Genomic DNA, 17,460 nt, shown 5'->3' with positions numbered 1-17,460 from the left:
AAAAGCTCAAGAATCATTCACTGGAGGGGGGTGTTTGAAGGGTTGTTGTGTTCATTACCCCAATTTTTCAAAAAAATTTTTAACAAGTATCCATTTATATAGCATTATTGTGGGTATGTTGGAAAAGGTTAGCTTAACCTAGTATTTAGATTTTATAACCTTTACCCTTTACCTTGATACAGTTGGTACTAGATAATCACTTAGGTGGATTTGTTTCTAGTGGAAATTTCTCCATTAAAAATAAACTGAAAAAGTAAACTTTGGACATTGACTGCTTTTCAAAGAAAATGAAAGCATGTATATCTTTTTTGCTTTTATTCTCATCAAATGTTCATAAGAGAAGGCATATTCAATTTTGAAGGGCTATCCAGTTTCAGATGAGAGACATAACTGTAATAATGTTGTGTTGAGGGAGGGAAGAAAGAAACCTTGGTCATTGTGTCTAGTCAGATGGGATAGGGTTTCTCTTTTAACACTCTTTGGGGATCAGCTAACTATGCCGAAACCCAATTTGGGGGATTAGTATTTTAATTAAATTTTCTCCAAGCATGAAAAATTCTTCTTTTAAATGTCAGAAAAGGAAAAAATTAAAAATGGTCATAAACAAACCAGCAGATTCACTGGGGAGGCAGGATCACTATACACCTTAATTTCTACAAAAAGGCTAAAGGCAAAATGGTAAAGTAGAAAGTTAAGTCATTCCCTACTAATTAAGGTAAATTCCCTACAAATAAAAAATCACGGTATCAAAAACTTTTAAGAGCTGTTTTCTGCTATTTGATTTTGGTCTCTTACACAATGCTGTTTGCAGGTGTAAAGAGCTACCCTTCATCATAGTAGTTTAGAAAGGCAAGATTTTGGTGTAAATAATCTTCAAGAGAATTTTAGTTCTTTAGGTAACACACAACATTTGTACTAGAGGAAAAAAAATCTATGTTAGGTGGCATTACATTAGGACTTTTCTTTCTCTTCTCTGTAGCATCTTAAAATTAAACCTTTAGGAACCAAACCTACCACACCTAAGATGTTTAAGAACTTGCCCTCAGTGAAATGACGACTGCCCTAAAACCTGAAACAGGCCCAAATCTCCTGGATCAATAACCAAGGAGACTTTATTATATGTGTGTCAGTCCATAAATCTAAAGTGTAGGTTGGTGAATTACAATTTTTATAGTTTTCCAACATTCAGAATACTCACCAACACTCTATGTTCTGTTCTAGGAAAAAAAGAAGCAGATGGATGGCCACATTCAAAGAGGCTTTAAAAAATAGGTCCTTAGTTTTGAATTATGTTAGAGAATATTTCTTGATGAGTATTTGATTTTATTGCTGTTCTTTGGTAGATTTTATAAAGATTTTTTTTACTTTTTTATTGAAGTATAGTTGATTTACAATGTTGTGTTAATTTCTGTATAGCAAAGTGATTCAGTTATACATATATATACATTTTAAAAAATATTCTTTTCCATTATGGTTTATCATAGGATATTGAATATAGTTCTCTGTGCTATACAGTAGGACTTTGTTGTGTATCCATTCTATATATAAAAGCTTCCATATGCTAACCCCAACTTCTCACTCTACCCCTCCCCCAACCCCCTCCCCCTTGGCAACCACCAGTCTGTTCTCTATGTCCGTGATTCTGTTTCTGTTTCATAGGTTCATTTGTGTCACATTTTAGATTCCACCTATAAGTCATATAATGTAGTATTTGTCTTTGTCTTTCTGACTTATTTCACTTACTATGATAATCTCTAGTTGCATCCATGTTGCTGCAAATGGCATTATTTCATTCTTTTTTATGGCTGAGTAGTATTCCATTGTATATATGTACTACATCTTCTTTATCCATTCATCTGTAGATGGCCATTATGTTCTTTGGTAGATTCTAAATACTGGATGTGAACCCTAAATAAAAAGAACACCACAGCACTTTTGTTTTCTTATGTATTTCACTTTTAATATTAAAGTATGAAAGAAATGTGAGTTCATTCTCATGGATAATAATGTAATTTTATTGTGTGCAGCCTTTTTCACACCAAGTATTAGTTTTTCCATGTGAAATAAGTTAAGATTTAAAATGATAAAGTTATTGTTAAGGAGATGCATTGGGCGATAGAAAAAGCTGAAGAGAGTTTTTGCCTGAAACTGGAAGACAGAACAGTCTGGAAAAAAACAAATATGAGAAAAGTATCATACATTGCTCAGACCAACCCCCTCCCCCCCAAAAAAAACAGCTTCACGGACCTGAGGTGGTGATGCTGAACAAATGTCGGGGAGAGAGGGCCAGGCAATTGTCTCAGAAGGGAGGGTGGGATTTCCTGTGATGTTAAGGGTATTTGCTTGACAATAATAATCTGAATTTTCTTCTGTGTCTCTATAGCTCTTGATTTTTCCTGCTGTCTACAGTTTGTCTATGCAGCATAATATTTTTTTTAATTTAGCACAAAGTCCATTTGGACTAGAGAATGGAAAGGTTCTAATTTTGTTCCTGGCCAGCAAAGTCACACATCAGGTACACACTGGACAACAATTAGAAGTCCTGTGAAGAATGCATACATTCAAAGTTAGTTTTTTTTAATTAAAAAAAAATTATCCTGTTTCGGTTTCTTCATTGAGTAGACTCCTAGAGGAAAAATAAGTATATGAGTTTCCTGGTCTGCTACAGAATTGGAATTTAGGCCCAGAGTAAAGAGAATTAAAGTGATCCAAAGGTTCACTTACAATCACAAGACAAAATAAGCTATGGAAGAGCCTCCTCGCCATGGCTGAGCTGAAGCACATGTAACACTTGGGGCAGCTGTCCTCAAACACTTCTGTGCAGAACCTACTCCTCTCCTGGAGTTTCTGGACTCTTTATGCTCCATATCAGCTTCAGCTCTCTTCCTGTGGCACTCGAGATAGACCTTGTGACATGTCTACCTACCACTTAGGGTGAGGGGTACAGTAAAGGAGGCAAAGTCCCTACCACTTATTAGAAACATGAGAAGAGAAAAATGTCCTTGGACTTGCTTTAGTGTTCTAATTGGCAAATATGCAGAAAGGCTGACACTCTTGTATGCTGAAGTGGAAATGAACCTCTAATCCAAGATCCAAAATTCTCTAATACAAGATACTAAAACCTGCAATATACATTAGGTAATTTCAGTTAAAACTCATAATTTTCTGGTGTTCTCTGACTGGACGTTAGATAGAAAAGACTAAACCAATTGGAGTAACATTATTCAAGTGTGGCAGAAAGTTAGAAATCATGAGGCCTGAAATACAAAGATAAATGCATTACTGAGGCATATTCCCCTGGTCCTGAGGTATGCAGGCAAAGAGGTCAGGCACACTTTACTGGGAGACAGAGTCAAAGTGGATGCAAGGCTCCGAGACAATATTTAACAGAGGAACGTGGTGATTCATTTATCAGTTCAGAAATCCCAAGTACAAAACTTCAAGATATAAGAAGGATCAAAGTATATAATGTATATGATTCAATTTTAAAATTCTTAGATTATAATAGTAATCTAGATTCCAACAGTAAAAAAATCAAATTACATTCATATGAAACTTTTATAAAATGAAATCAAATCCATTTTTATGAAATTTTATAGTACAATTATTTTCTAATGGGTCTTTTCTTAGGCCACCATATTTATAATTCCATTTACATCTGTATAATTTTTCAAATCAAAAAACAAAAGGAAGTCAATAGAAATCTACATTTTCATTTGCAAAACTCCCTTCAGTTTCCAGGCCAGTAACACAAGATGATGTCAGCTTGTCCTCCAGACATGGACTGCTCCCAAAGATCCCCAGTTTACGGAGCATGCAGGCCTCTACTCATTAGGAATGCTTTTTGGTTTGGCTCACGTTTCAAGAAATTCTGGAGCATGTCCATGCCGTCCATAGATCCCCCAGGTTTCAGGATTAGGTTTCTGTATTTCATTCCAACCTGATAAAATAAAACACGCCTAATAATTCATGGTTATAGCAATTTCCCAAATCTCTAGATACGAAAGAGAAGAGAAAAAGGGACTTCAGCTTTGTCTGGATGTTCTCCCTCACCTAGACTGCAGCTCTGTATTATTTATTTACTTTGGTAGCTAAGGGATCTGGAGCTTAGACCTCAGTCTTCCACACTTCCCTTTATTGCTGTCTTGTCTCCTTGGACTCTCAGCAGTGTGCTGACTATGTGAGCAAACAAACAAAAAATAGCCAAATGGAAGATAGAACAGGCTCCTATTTGCCACCCCATCCCAAATGCGATTTCAAAAGAGTTAGTAAAGCAAGTGTTCAAGGAGGCTACAAACAGGGGTTCAGTATACCTGGAAACGGTAGCCCAGCTACTGTCAAGATGGCTTCTGCTATATTTTTATGAAGGGCTCATTAAAAAAACCCTTTTTCCTTATGGATGAGGGTAAGGCAACAGCACATGTCCCATGGTGTAGGGTAGGACATTTCTGTGGGCCCAGCATGGGGAAGGAGGACCTTTGTAAAGTTTTCTTTGGGGACAAGGTCTGGAATTTTAAAACACATCATAGTTCCTCTGCCTTTATTTACACACATACATGAGCAGATAAAGCAAACAACTGTAATTCAGTATCAGCATTATTCAATATTTTCACTTCCTTTTCACCGTCCTTTTAGGAAAGAAAGGCAAGACAATTCAGTAAAGCCTAATTCTAAATCTACGCATAAAATAGTGCACAAAGTAACACTCAAATTTATATCCATTATATCATTTGAAAAATCACTAATAGTCTCTCCAAGTACATAAATAGCTTGAGAATTTCTGGAGACAAAAGTAATCTCATTTTTGGGTTATGACAATGATTCTGCTTGGTACAACCATCAGAGATGAGTCTAGTCAAACTGTTAAGGAAAATAAAATGTTGATGAATGAAATCCACCAGGTTAGATACAAAACTACTTAATGTTTTACAAGGGTCATAAAATCAAAACTTTCCGGGTTATCTTTTAGTTATAAATAGAAATAATCTTCAACTTATTAATGGTCTATAGGCGAAGAGCTAATTTCACAGACGGGCCTTCAACAGGAGTAAACAATTAGTCAAAGTTACTTCCTATAAACTCTAGAGAGCACTGGCCAGTAGAAATATAATGTGGTCCATGGTCCATATATATCTTTAAATGTTCTAGTAATTGCATTAAAAAAGGGAGGAAAATAGGTAAAATTAATTTTAATAAAATATTTTATTTAAACCAGTATATCTATAATGTTATCATTTCAACATGTAACAATATAGACTGCTATTGAGATTTATTTTTTGTGGTATGTCTTCAAAATCTAGTGTGTTTTTTACATTTACAGCACATCTCAATTCAGTTCTTCAGTAGCACTGGCCACATTTCAATGGCTCAGTAGCTACATGTGGCTATTATACAGGTCTGGGGCCTAGCGAGTAGCAATCTTGTTGCCTTATTTACAAGCTTTGAGTAAATTTTCTTAAAAAGTGTGTGGGCCTGTAATCACTGATATTGGACTTCCTGAAAACCCTGGTAATGACAGTTTAGAGCTAGATCTAATTTTGTTTAGGAAAAAAAAAAGAAGATGTGTCATTTCTTGCTTGGTCTGCATCAATTAATTACTGTTAGAGTAGCGATCTAGAACCTAAAATATGAGTGATGGCTATTCTCATCATGGACTTTATTATTCTAAGAAGTAGCAGATCAGAGCTCTTGAGCCCAACACAGCTTACCCTGCTTCCCTTTCTTTCATTGCCCAATGTGTCTAAATTTGACCAGTGTTAGATTAGTGGGTGGGGCAAGGAAGGGCAGTTATCTCTGGACAAAGCAGTATGGGAAGAACTTAGAAAATGTGAATTAAATTGATCTGAATGATAAAAATATTTTAAACCACTTATTACGGAAAAATTTTGAATATATACTAATAGTAGAGAAAACAGTATAGTGAACCTTCTTGTACCTATCATGTAACCTCAATTATTAATATTTACCTGCAGAAATTCTTAATGCTCAAGATCTGAGAGTCTTTTATTTAGTAAAAAGGCATATTTCATTGCACAAATATTATAGGAACAGTAGTGAAATTTAAATAAAGTAAAAAAAAAATTGTCACCAAAATGTGGATATCTGCCAGAATATTCTCATTTTGTACAGAGAACTGTAAATGTTGGTAGTAAAGAAAAGCAAGCGTTAGAGGAGCTGCATGTTGCTGTGAAGAGCCAGCTCATGCCTCCTCTGCCGCAAAGTCACTGTGGAGCAGGGAGCTGTTTGGTCTCACAACATGCGGCTCAGGGCAGTGCAAGTCCTCCCGTTTATAGCTCCAAACAAGTTGATTCCATTTCCTGAATTACAGAGCAATCGTCTTTTAATAGTTTCATTTCCTTTACAGTGAAGTTTGGAGAAGAGTTTAAGAGTCATTTTGGTAATCGGATCTTGCTTTTCTTTAAAAAAAAAAAAAAAAGTTAACCAAATTTGTGTGTTAGGAAGGAACCGGCTTCTCTGGGCCAGAGAACACTGGGAGACATATGCCACAGGTGGAAGGAGTCTTTGCTGTGAATTGTTCTACTCTGTTTATATAATTAAGGAACTGTAACTGTGAGCAAAGCAGGAAGAGAAGCTCTAAGGCAACCACTAAAAGTTTTCATGCTAAAAAAATCATTCAGGGGGATCTGCATAGCATAGGAGCTCCTATTAGTTCAGGGAAGGAAAATCAGCATCAGTCACCTCTGTGGTTTTTACTCCTGGAAGGTTAACATGTATCTTTTGGCAACTGTGCAAGTCCTCTCTAACACGTCTTCTTTGCTTCTTTTCTTTTTCTTTATCTATTTATTTATTTTTATCTATTTATTTTTAAAATTTTATTTATTTTTGGCTGCGTTGGGTCTTTGTTGCTGCGCGCTGGCTTTCTCTAGTTGCGGTGAGCGGAGGCTACTCTTCGTTGTGGTGTGCGGGCTTCTCCTTGTGGTGGCTTCTCTTGTTTTGAAGCATGAGCTCTAGGTGTGCGGGCTTAAGTAGTTGTGGCATGTGGGCTCAGTAGTTGTGGCTCGCGGGCTCCAGAGCTCAGGCTCAGTAGTTGTGGTGCATGGGCTTAGCCGCTCCGCGGCATGTGGGATCTTCCCGGACCAGGGCTCGAACCTGTGTCTCCTGCATTGGCAGGTGGATTCTTAACCACTGTGCCACCAGGGAAGTCCATCTTTTTCTTTTTTAAAAAATGTTTGAGGCTTCCCTGGTGGCGCAGTGGTTGAGAGTCCTCCTGCCGATGCAGGGGACACGGGTTCGTGCCCCGGTCCGGGAAGATCCCACGTGCCGCGGAGCAGCTAGGCCCGTGAGCCATGGCCGCTGAGCCTGCGCGTCCGGAGCCTGGGCTCCACAACGGGAGAGGCCACGGCAGTGAGAGAACCGCGTACCACAAAAAAAAAAAAAAAAAAAAAAGTTCAGATGATTGACTGATTGATTGCCATGCCATGCCATGCAGCAATGTGGGGTCTTAGTTCCCTGACCAGGGATCGAACCCGTGCCCCTTGCAGTGGAAGCATGGAGCCCTAACCACTGGACTGCCAGGGAATTCCCCAACACTGATGTTTTCTAAAGCAGGATCAGGAGTTTTGGAGTCAGGCCAAGGTTTGAATCTTGGCTTCATCCTCAGCTATGTGGCCTTGGGCCTTGGCTTCCTTACCTGTAAAGTGGGAATATGCCTACCTCCCTCAGTGTATGAGGAATTAGAGGAGATGATTTTAGTACCTTGCCTGCTCCTTAGAATCATTTCTGCCATATGGTGGTATTCAATAAACCTGAGTAGTCAGCCATCCCTCCTTTCATTCCCTTCTCCTCACACCACCCCTAAGTTCAGTTACTTATACACAGTCAGGGAAACAAATGCATTCCTGTTTTCAGCATTTCCTTAAAATTAGTTCTGCCTCCTAATAAAGCTAGAAAAAAGCACAAGAGATTTGATCTCCACTATTAGTGTAAAATAGAATATATAGTTCAGTAGGAATACTAAGAAGAGACAAGGCACTCATTTTATGCAAGAATCTATGCCCTTTATTTGAGGTAATATTTTAAGAGCAATCGTAATTATCCAAATGAAGGACACCCATCATCTACCAACAATGAGAACACATAAATTGGGAAACAGATTGGGTCTACTGCCGTCTCTGGCTTCTCTGAAGGAGCACATGCAAGCTCCCACGCCTTCCCGCCCTCCCTTCTTTCTCCTTCCTCTTGTGACAGTCTCTAGGGAGTGGAGCCAGGTATCTCCTTCCTACACTGAGTAACAGGCAACAGGGCAGAAAGTATCTGCCCAAGGACAGGTGATGACAATCAGGCACCTCCCAGCCTCACCAGCCAGCTTTTAAAGTGGACTTTGAAACCTTTCCTTCCGCAACTCATCTGTAAACTCTTTTCCAACAGCACATACTTTGTTTTTTATGAGTGAGGGTGGGCAGAAAAAGAATACTTTTTTTTTTTTTTTTTTTTTTTTGCGGTATGCAGGCCTCTCACTGTTGTGGCCTCTCCCGTTGCGGAGCACAGGCTCCGGACGCGCAGGCTCAGCGGCCATGGCTCACGGGCCCAGCCTCTCCGCGGCATGTGGGATCTTCCCGGACCGGGGCACGAACCTGTGTCCCCTGCACCGGCAGGCGGAGGACTCTCAACCACTGCACCATCAGGGAAGCCTCAAGAATACCTTTGACAACAGACAGGAAGGAGGGAGAGAGTGAAAGATTGTACGGAAACAAAGAATGGCGGTAGGAATCTTCCCTTGAGTGAAAGCGGTCTTCTGGAAACCTTAAGCGAAGTTTCAATTTGTGAGGATGGAAGAATAAATAATTATGGGGAGGGAGGAGATCTGGACAAAAAAGGGAGTAGTAGGGGACAGAAGAGTGGAAGCAGCTGGAGCAACTACCAGTTGGGCCCAATAATAGTTAAATGTTCTGAAGCAGAGGACGAACACCAAGATGAACAAAACAGTTCCTATTACAAGGACCTTATGATCTAGGAGGTGAGATAAAGAAATAGACAATTAACAAGGCAGATTATTAGAGCTCTAAGAGAAACACAAAGAAGCGCTGTAGGAACACAAAAAGGAAGAAAAACTGCTTCCAGCTGGTTGGGATTCAAGGCTTAGAAGGTCTGGCATTGTAAATATTCAAGAAGTAGGTTGGAAATCAATCCCATTTCCTTCCTTTGTCCCTTAAATCAGGCAAAATTTAATGCTGTTAGAAAAGGTTGAAGTGTAAGAAAAATCAGCTTTGGGGTGGTAGATCGGGGAGCTGAAGCAGAATTTAATCCATTTGTAAGGACCGTCAGGAGAGGAATTTTATATTCTCTCTTAGCAACATATTATAGCAGGAATTGGTCCTAGGATTCTGTTTGAAGAGTCCTGGAATACTTAGCTTTATAAAACACTTTCTGGAAAAAAAACAAAACAAAACACTTTCTGTCAGGTAATTCTTTTTCTTGTTTAACCAAGATTCTTCGTATGTTTCTGTGTCTGTTATTGCATGTAAGATCTAACTCCTTCCATATGGCATTGTGGATAGTTATACTTAACTGCCTTGACTGTCTCAGTATTCCTTTCTGCACGTGATACTTGTTTGTATTTCTTCTTCACTGATGGAAAAAAACAAAGCTTAGCAATTACTCTAAATGCGGAAGAGGAGGAACATCATTCTAGCTTAACAATATAATTGCCTTTGAATCCACAATGTCTATTACCTTTTAGGAAATTTTCCCACAATGAAGTTGCCTTATAAAAAGAAATGGCCTGGGTTTCCCTAGTGGCGCAGTGGTTAAGAATCCGCCTGCCAGTGCAGGGGACACGGGTTCGAGCTCTGGTCTGGGAAGATCTCACACGCCTTGGAGCAGCTAAGCCCATGCTCCACAACTACTGAGCCTGCGCTCTAGAGCCCACAAGCCACAACTACTGAAGCCCGTGTGCCACAACTACTGAAGCCTGCACTCCTAGAGCCCGTGCTCCACAAGAGAAGCCACCACAATGAGAAGCCTGCACACAAAAAGAAGAGTAGCCCCCACTTGCTGCAACTAGAGAAAGCCCGCCCACAGCAACGAAGACCCAAGGCAGCCAAAAAGAATTAATTAATTAATTAATTAGAAAAAAAAGAGAAAAAAAGAAATGGCCCTAGTTAAAATGCCCTTATTCTTTCAACACTATGATTAGCTGCTAGATTTTGAAACTACATTTGGCAACCTTAAAGGGCTCCTGAAAGAGCTAGAGTTTGCTGGAAAAGTGTTACTCCCAAGCAGCTCCCTTCCACAGTTATTTAAGAGATGAGCTGGAAAAGTAAAAGGTATGTCTGTTGAGACAACTTCTCCATGTTTACTAGAAACGAAGGCTTTAGGTAATATTTAACATACTAATTAAACAGTCAAGATGTTACACCTATTTACTATGAAGAAAATAGAAAATTACAGATAAAACCAGAGGCAGCAAACTTTTAGGCTATTACAGGTAAGTGGCCAGTTCTAACACTTTGATAGAGGCCATCGAAACAATAAAAACGATTGTACTGTAAAATATTCTATTGCTAACATTTGATATTCAGAAGCCTGCAGGTTTGTATTTGACCTTTCCCATTACTGTTTTCCCAGTGAGTAGCACACTTTCTACAGTTCTGCTTATTAAGATCTGAAATGGTTCTCAACCAGACCCTGGGCTTTGCAGGATGGTAAAAGGTTACAGAGGGAGGGCCTGGAGGTGTTCTTTTGTGGATACTAATGACCATGAACAATAATGTCAACAATACATGATCTTTCAGCCCCCAGCCTCTCTAGAGCTGGGGACTAAGAATAGCAGGCACTGTCTCCTTGAAGGGGCATCCTGCTATCTTCTCAAAATGCTCCAAATATACACTAGGGAGTGTGAGGGGCCTTGAGACAACAAAGTCTGCATGATATATTGCGACTGCTCTGATTCCCATGACTTCAGATCAAATTCAGTATTTCTTTATACCACAAAAATTCTTTCCCTTCATCACAACATAGTTGTAATAATGACTGAAGTTCTTTGTAGAACAGGATTGTTATTCCAAAGTGTTAATTTTAAATAAATGGATATTTAAATTGTGTAAATTGGGTGTTATTTTAGAGCAAACATTTGTAAAAAAAAAAAAAAAAAAAATTAAAACAAAACCAAACAAGCAGTACACTGTAGGAGGGAATAGAATGGTTATTTAAAAAGCTGTTCCTGGGCTTCCCTGGTGGTGCAGTGGTTAAGAATCCACCTGCCATGCAGGAGACACGGGTTCGAGCCCTGGTCCGGGAAGATCCTACATGCCATGGAGCAACTACGCCTGTGCACCACAACCACTGAGCCTGTGCTCTAGAGCCTGCGAGCCACAACTACTGAAGCCCGTGCTCCGCAACAAGAGAAGCCACCGCAATGAGAAGCCTGCACACCACAGCGAAGAGTAGCCCCTGCTCGCCACAACTAGAGAAAGCCCGCAGCAACGAAGACCCAACGCAGCCAAAAATAAATAAATAAATAATTTAAAAAATAAAAAGCTATTCCCGTAACTGCCACTGCAGTGAAGAGTGTGAGGGTGGGTGCAAAGGGATTCTCCTTGGCCACTGGAGCCAGACTCACTATTGCTGTGACAGCAAGGGAGCAAGAAATGACATGATATTCCAGAGTATTTAATAGGAAGGAAAAAAGAAGGGATTAAAGCCAGCTTCCTGGCATAAGATGAGTAATAATACACAGTACAGCTGAATTCAGAATTTTAGTAAAACTGAAAACTGTTTTTAACATCACAAGGCAACAACTCCAAGTTGTAGGGAATCTTGCTTTCTCCACATTCAACCCAGCCCTTTTGTCTGAATTAAGAGTAGCCTGGCTGCCTGCCAAGCTGTGAAGCCTGAGAAAAAAGGAAGTATATAGAAGCATAATGGCAGGGATCGCTCCTGCTGGACCTGCAAGTTCCTTGGGATCCACTGGGATCAGTACTTGGGCTGTTACCTTGACAGCGGAAGAGGAGAGGAGACAGTGGAGGCTCCTGGGGATGTGGTCACGTGAGTGGACCAGAGGAGACCATGTGAGTGGACCAGCACCTCTGTGAAAGAGGTGCTGTAGCAATTATGCCAGGAAGCCTTGCCAACTACTAAGAGTGAGTGGAGGTCATAATTGTACCTCTGCATATCTGCACCTTGTGTCTCTGTAAACATTGTTTTCTGATTTCTACAATAATTCATGTTCTATGTAAAACTATGAAAAAGCTTCATAAAAAGTACAGAAAAATATTTAATACTCAGAAACTTACCACTCAAAGATAACAATAATGGAAAACATTTTGATGTACAGTTTTTTCTGAATGTATATTTTAAAATAAAAATTTGCATTTGATGGTGTAAAATAGTTTACAACCTGATTTTTTTCATTTTGTATAATAGTTATAGTAAACATTCCAGACACAAGAAAAAGCTCATTGAAACCCTTACCCCATGCCCAAGTTCACTCTTCTGTGCAGAGAATGGAAAGATCACGTCTGGTTTCGATGATCTGGAAGATTTCATTTGAATAGGGCCTTTATGAATGGTACGATTTTGGAGAGGCATAGACAAGGAAGGCATACGTTTTAGGTGGAAGAAGTACAATGAATAAATCTGTGAAGGAGGAAAGACGCAAGGGAACATACCAATTTGGCTGACACACTGGGAGCTCTGGGCAGTGCAGAGGGATTTGTTGGCTAAGCTAAGGGCTGTGACAAAGAGAGGAATACCAAGAAGCAGAAAGTAAAACAAAAGGTAGATGAGGGCCTTTGGGAGTTGGCGATTGGATCCTCAGTGGTAGGTAACTCCGGAGGGAGCGTACCTTTCCAGTTCAGTTGGTGGAGGCAAAAGCCAGGAAACAGAGGTTTGCAGAAACTTTCTTATACCAAGAGAGTAGGCTGTGAAAGGAAGAACAACTGAGTGGTAGCACTGAGATGATCAGAGTCAGTGGTAAGTTTTTTTCCTGAGATGGCAAACAAGTAAGTCTTATAGACATGTCTCCTGAGACAGGAGGAAAGAAGATAAATATTGAAGTACAGAAAGAGAAAGAAAGATGAAGGTACTCACTTTCAATAATCTTAATGTTCTTAGTAGAGAGGAGAGAGCCTCTGCTGAGAGAGAGAGAGAGAGAGAGAGGGTGGGGACCCCAATAAGGTAAGTAGAGCGGGACTGTGGAGTCACACTGGGGGTCCAGTGCAGGTTTGACGGCGTGACTCTGGGGCATTAAGTGGAGCCGCATGATCTTCCCCAGAAGACTGAATCCCAAGGTCACCATCTCTAAATGAGACAGGAGAGGAATCCAGGGCTGGGAACTGGCTGAAGGTCATGCAAGAGTCAGGGTATTTATGAGAACAAGTTAGTGGTTGACCGTTGTAAGTGGGGTGGCCAGGGAATGGAAGGAGACCAAACAGGGACCCAAACAGCCTGGGTAGGGTGGGACTGAAGATGCAGGGATTGGAAAGGTTAGTCTATAGAATGTAAGTGTCCTGGAGGTGGTGTTTTGGGGGCGAAGGGTGGGGGGAAGGGACGGTGGCCTAAATTACATCAATGTCTTTCAGTGCATATGTGTAAGGTAGTATGCAATCTAGAAACATAAAGTCTGGAGAACAAATCAGTTGGTTGAAATAAGCACAGAAAACCTGATTTTGATAATTTGTTCTTCTAATTTCTACATCAAACAGAATGAAAAACACACTGGAAAATCTATCAGTCCTAGAAATAATCTGACAGCTGAGTCTTCAGCAAGAGTGGAGACTGAGGGACTGTAACTCAGGAAGGTTTGGCTGGCAGCCACCTGGCAGTTAACTCATTGTACTCAGAAAGGAATGGCTCAGGTTAATGAAGCAGCTTAAATTACTTAAAGGCATTTAGGTTACAAACCATGTAGTAGGCAGCGCATGCCAATCACAGAAAAAAGGGTGCCTTCCACAGCAAATATATAATGAAAGTGTGTAGAGTATATCAAAACATAGGCAGACCATTTATATCAGGAAGGAGTTTACCTTTCTTTCCCAACCTCCTATAAAACTAAAACACTGTATGGCACATGTCAAAACTGGCAGCTATAAATGCTCAGATGCATAAACAAAGTTTTGAATTTTAAGTATGCAATATATTGGAATGTTAATAAGCAAGAAAATGCAGTAGGGTTTTTCTTTAATTTATAGGATTAATCACTTACACAAAGCAACTTACAGATGTATGATGATGTGAGAAGATGCCAGACTTTAAAGTTAAAATTTGTTATCAGATCTCTTACTCTAAAAATCTAGGTGTAATAAATATTTTTTTTACTAGGAGTTAAAGGGGAGGGGGCAACTACAGAAGTGACAAGAGGAGGAAAAAAAATACAATACCTCTGGATTCATTATCCCTTCTTTTTTAAAACAGCTGTAAAACATGTCCATGGAAAATACTTCACTCCAAAGATATCCGTAATATTGGCCATCATATCCACCCGCCAAATGTCCAAAAGTTGCTGGCATATTTGTGCCTTTAAAGAAAGATACATTTCAATCAAGTGATGGCAAATGTTAAATAGCAGGTTCTCAGCTAGCTAAGGTTTCCCTATGGGGAGTCCAGCTGTGGGAGGAGACAGTGATAGGTCCTCACCTCTAGTACTCCCTGGGTTTATGGGTGCTGTTGGCCAAGATGTTTACAAACTTCTCTCCTATGACAGCTCCACCTCAGAGCTGGTTTCGGCCCTAAGCTCTGGAATGCCTAACAATAGTTTCAGAGGCTTTGTCCACACCTATAAGACAACTCACTCCTTTCTTATCCCTTGGACACATATGTGCCTTACAAATACTCTAATAATAAACCTACTCTTTCTCACACCTATTTATATATGAAATGTTATCAGTATGGCACTTATTTGAGGTTCATAATCACTGAAAAAGAACTCTTTATGTGAAGAGCTAAAAAGGTCTTACCAATTCACTCTACCTCTAGGGCTACTTTACAAAAGGATTTTGTCAAAGTGGCCTGAGGCACAAAGTTGCTGTTCAGTCTACTAGAAACAGATCACAAGAGGAAATGAGGAGCCTGGATGAACTCAATGGACTATTCTGACCTTTAATATCACTATAAATGTGACTGATTCAACTAAACAACAATTTCTTTGATGGAAAAAACTCACCTTTCCAACTACATATACACATACAGCTACATGTTTGTTTAAAATATACAAATATAAATGTAAATAGCATATGTCTGAGCATCTCCCACCCCCTCACATGAATCTCATAAATAATACCAGGTTAGAAACTGCTGGTCAAACTGCCTTAAGTGACCTCAGAAGTAGAATCAGACACAAGGTAGAAGCTTGTGCCTTTCTCTCAAACTGCCCCTTCTGGCAACATCTTACCGAAACCCTAGGGAAGTCATGGTGCATACAGGGAGGGCAGAGCCAGGAAGTGCTGCCAAACGCGAGTGGCTTTCTCTGCTCTGGGGTGGAGGCCGACTGCTCACGCCTGATCACACTAAAATGCTGCAGAGCTGGTGCCGCCTCCCCTTCAAGCACATTTGGACAGGATAACTCTGAGGACAGAGTATGCTGACCTGAAAGTCATGGCCTGATTTCAGAAATCAGAAACAAATTATATTAGGCAACCTGCCTGACAAACTCTACCTTCTCTGGCAGTGTTAGGAGTATACCCTGTGCTTCACAGAAAGAGTGAACTTTTAGTGATTGTATTTACGTACCTGGGGTAGCTGCAACACCTAAAATTTCTGTGCAGTATTTGGCATATTCACTTGCAGCATCCAGCGAAGTGTTCATATGGAGAGACTGATCAACTTTGCTCAAAACGATCTGGCGTAAGGTCAGGAGACCTAATAATGTAAGAATGTTGGACATGTTTTGGAGAAGAGAGAACTACATGTTCTAATCATAGATCATAGATTTCAAAAACTGATTCCTGTAGTACTCATTGCAAAATCGGAGCAAGACATCTCATTCTATTTAAGATTTAAAAGATGTATTTTTTTTTCTTAGACATAATTTCAGGGTTCAGTATTCCAATATACTTAGCAGTCTTCCCTTCTCATATTAACACTCTGGGGGTACTATCATTACAAAAGACGAAATAAGTTCTATAGAAGAAGATGCAGCAGGCCTCCTGCCTTCTGAGATGGCCCACACTCAGTCTGTGGAGTGTGTTTCTTTTTTTTTTTTTTTTTTTTTTTTTTTTGTGGTACGCGGGCCTCTCACTGTTGTGGCCTCTCCCGCTGCGGAGCACAGGCTCCGGACGCGCAGGCTCAGCGGCCATGGCTCACGGGCCCAGCCGCTCCGCGGCATGTGGGATCTTCCCGGACCGGGGCACGAACCCGCGTCCCCTGAATCGGCAGGTGGACTCTCAACCACTGCGCCACCAGGGAAGCCCCGCTCTCACTTTCTGAGACGACCCCATGCTCTGGTGCCGCTCTTGCCTTTTGAGATGGTCCACGTTCTGTCTATGGAATGTGTATCTCTCTAAATAAATCCACTTCTTACCTAAAAAAAAAAAAAAAAAAAAAAAAAAAAAAAAGCCACCAATTCTCCAATAAGCAATTCTAGTTTATTTTCTAAAATTATAAGTCATACCTGTGTTGACCAGTCTCGAAGCAACAAGTTTTTCAAGCAGATGGTCTGTAATAGGGCTTCCATCTTTATAATGTTTTGACAGTCTTCGGAGGGAATCAGTGTCCCACACCCAATTTTCAAGCATTTGTGATGGCACCTCTACAAAGTCAGTTTCCACATTTGTTCCACTAAATCGTGCAAAGTCAGTCTAAAAAGTAAACATAAAGGTCTTTTTTAAAAAGCACTGAATGAAAACTACATATATGATGAATTATAATTAAGACTCACCAAAACTTAAGTCAGAATCAGAGTCAACTGCTTCTTTGAATGGTTAGGATAACCTCAAATTTATATTGAAAATAAAACACAGTAGCCAAGCAGCCTGAAAAATAACCCCCAAATACTCTATATTAAACTAATATTTCATTCTTTTGAATCACAGAACACACTTGAAACAATCATTAAGAAATCATAACTGAAAAAAAAATCAGTCTAAGTTAAAAGAAGGCTTAAGCTTTGAAAGTAAAAATATTTTAAAAGAATTTCCCATTAGAATTCCCTGGCAGTCCCGTGGTTAAGACTCTGCCCTTTCACTGCTGAGGGCGCGGGTTTGATCCCTGGCTGGGGAACTAAGATCCCACAAGCCACTCAGGGTGGCCAAAACAAAACAAAACAAAAACCGAAAGGAATTTCCCATTAAAAATGAAGAGATCCATAATCTAAAACAATCTCTCCCTAGCTCCCCTTTCTATTTGCATATTTTTGTTTACTCAATACATGCCTTTCTGGGGCATTCGTCAGTCTATTATTCAACTACTCAAGTTTCCATCTAAATCAGTTAAAGAGTTAAATTACAACATTACAGACAGGTGCCCTTTTCATGTGTGTGGTGTTTTGTGTTCTAAACTTTAAAT

The 17,460-nt window shown here is 39.9% G+C and overlaps 1 protein-coding gene across 2 annotated transcripts in view; it reads right to left on the bottom strand.

Moving 5' to 3' along the window:
- Nucleotides 1-1,940: 1,940 nt before the first annotated feature.
- The window catches only part of NLN (neurolysin), a 102,988-nt gene continuing 87,468 nt past the window's right edge, over nt 1,941-17,460 (bottom strand). For both annotated transcript variants that reach the window (XM_059062290.2, XM_067031047.1), the window contains 4 exons: nt 16,568-16,754; nt 15,688-15,816; nt 14,340-14,476; nt 1,941-3,940 (listed from right to left, as the gene is read on the bottom strand). In XM_059062290.2, coding sequence (XP_058918273.1) covers nt 3,806-3,940; nt 14,340-14,476; nt 15,688-15,816; nt 16,568-16,754 — 588 coding nt within the window. In that variant the 3' untranslated portion in view covers nt 1,941-3,805. The remainder of the gene's footprint in view (nt 3,941-14,339; nt 14,477-15,687; nt 15,817-16,567; nt 16,755-17,460) is intronic.

This window comes from Kogia breviceps, chromosome 4, assembly GCF_026419965.1.
Source record: "Kogia breviceps isolate mKogBre1 chromosome 4, mKogBre1 haplotype 1, whole genome shotgun sequence".
NCBI lineage: Eukaryota > Metazoa > Chordata > Mammalia > Artiodactyla > Physeteridae > Kogia > Kogia breviceps.
The sequence above is the reverse complement of the archived record's forward strand: the minus strand, read 5'-3'. Positions and strand labels throughout refer to the sequence as shown.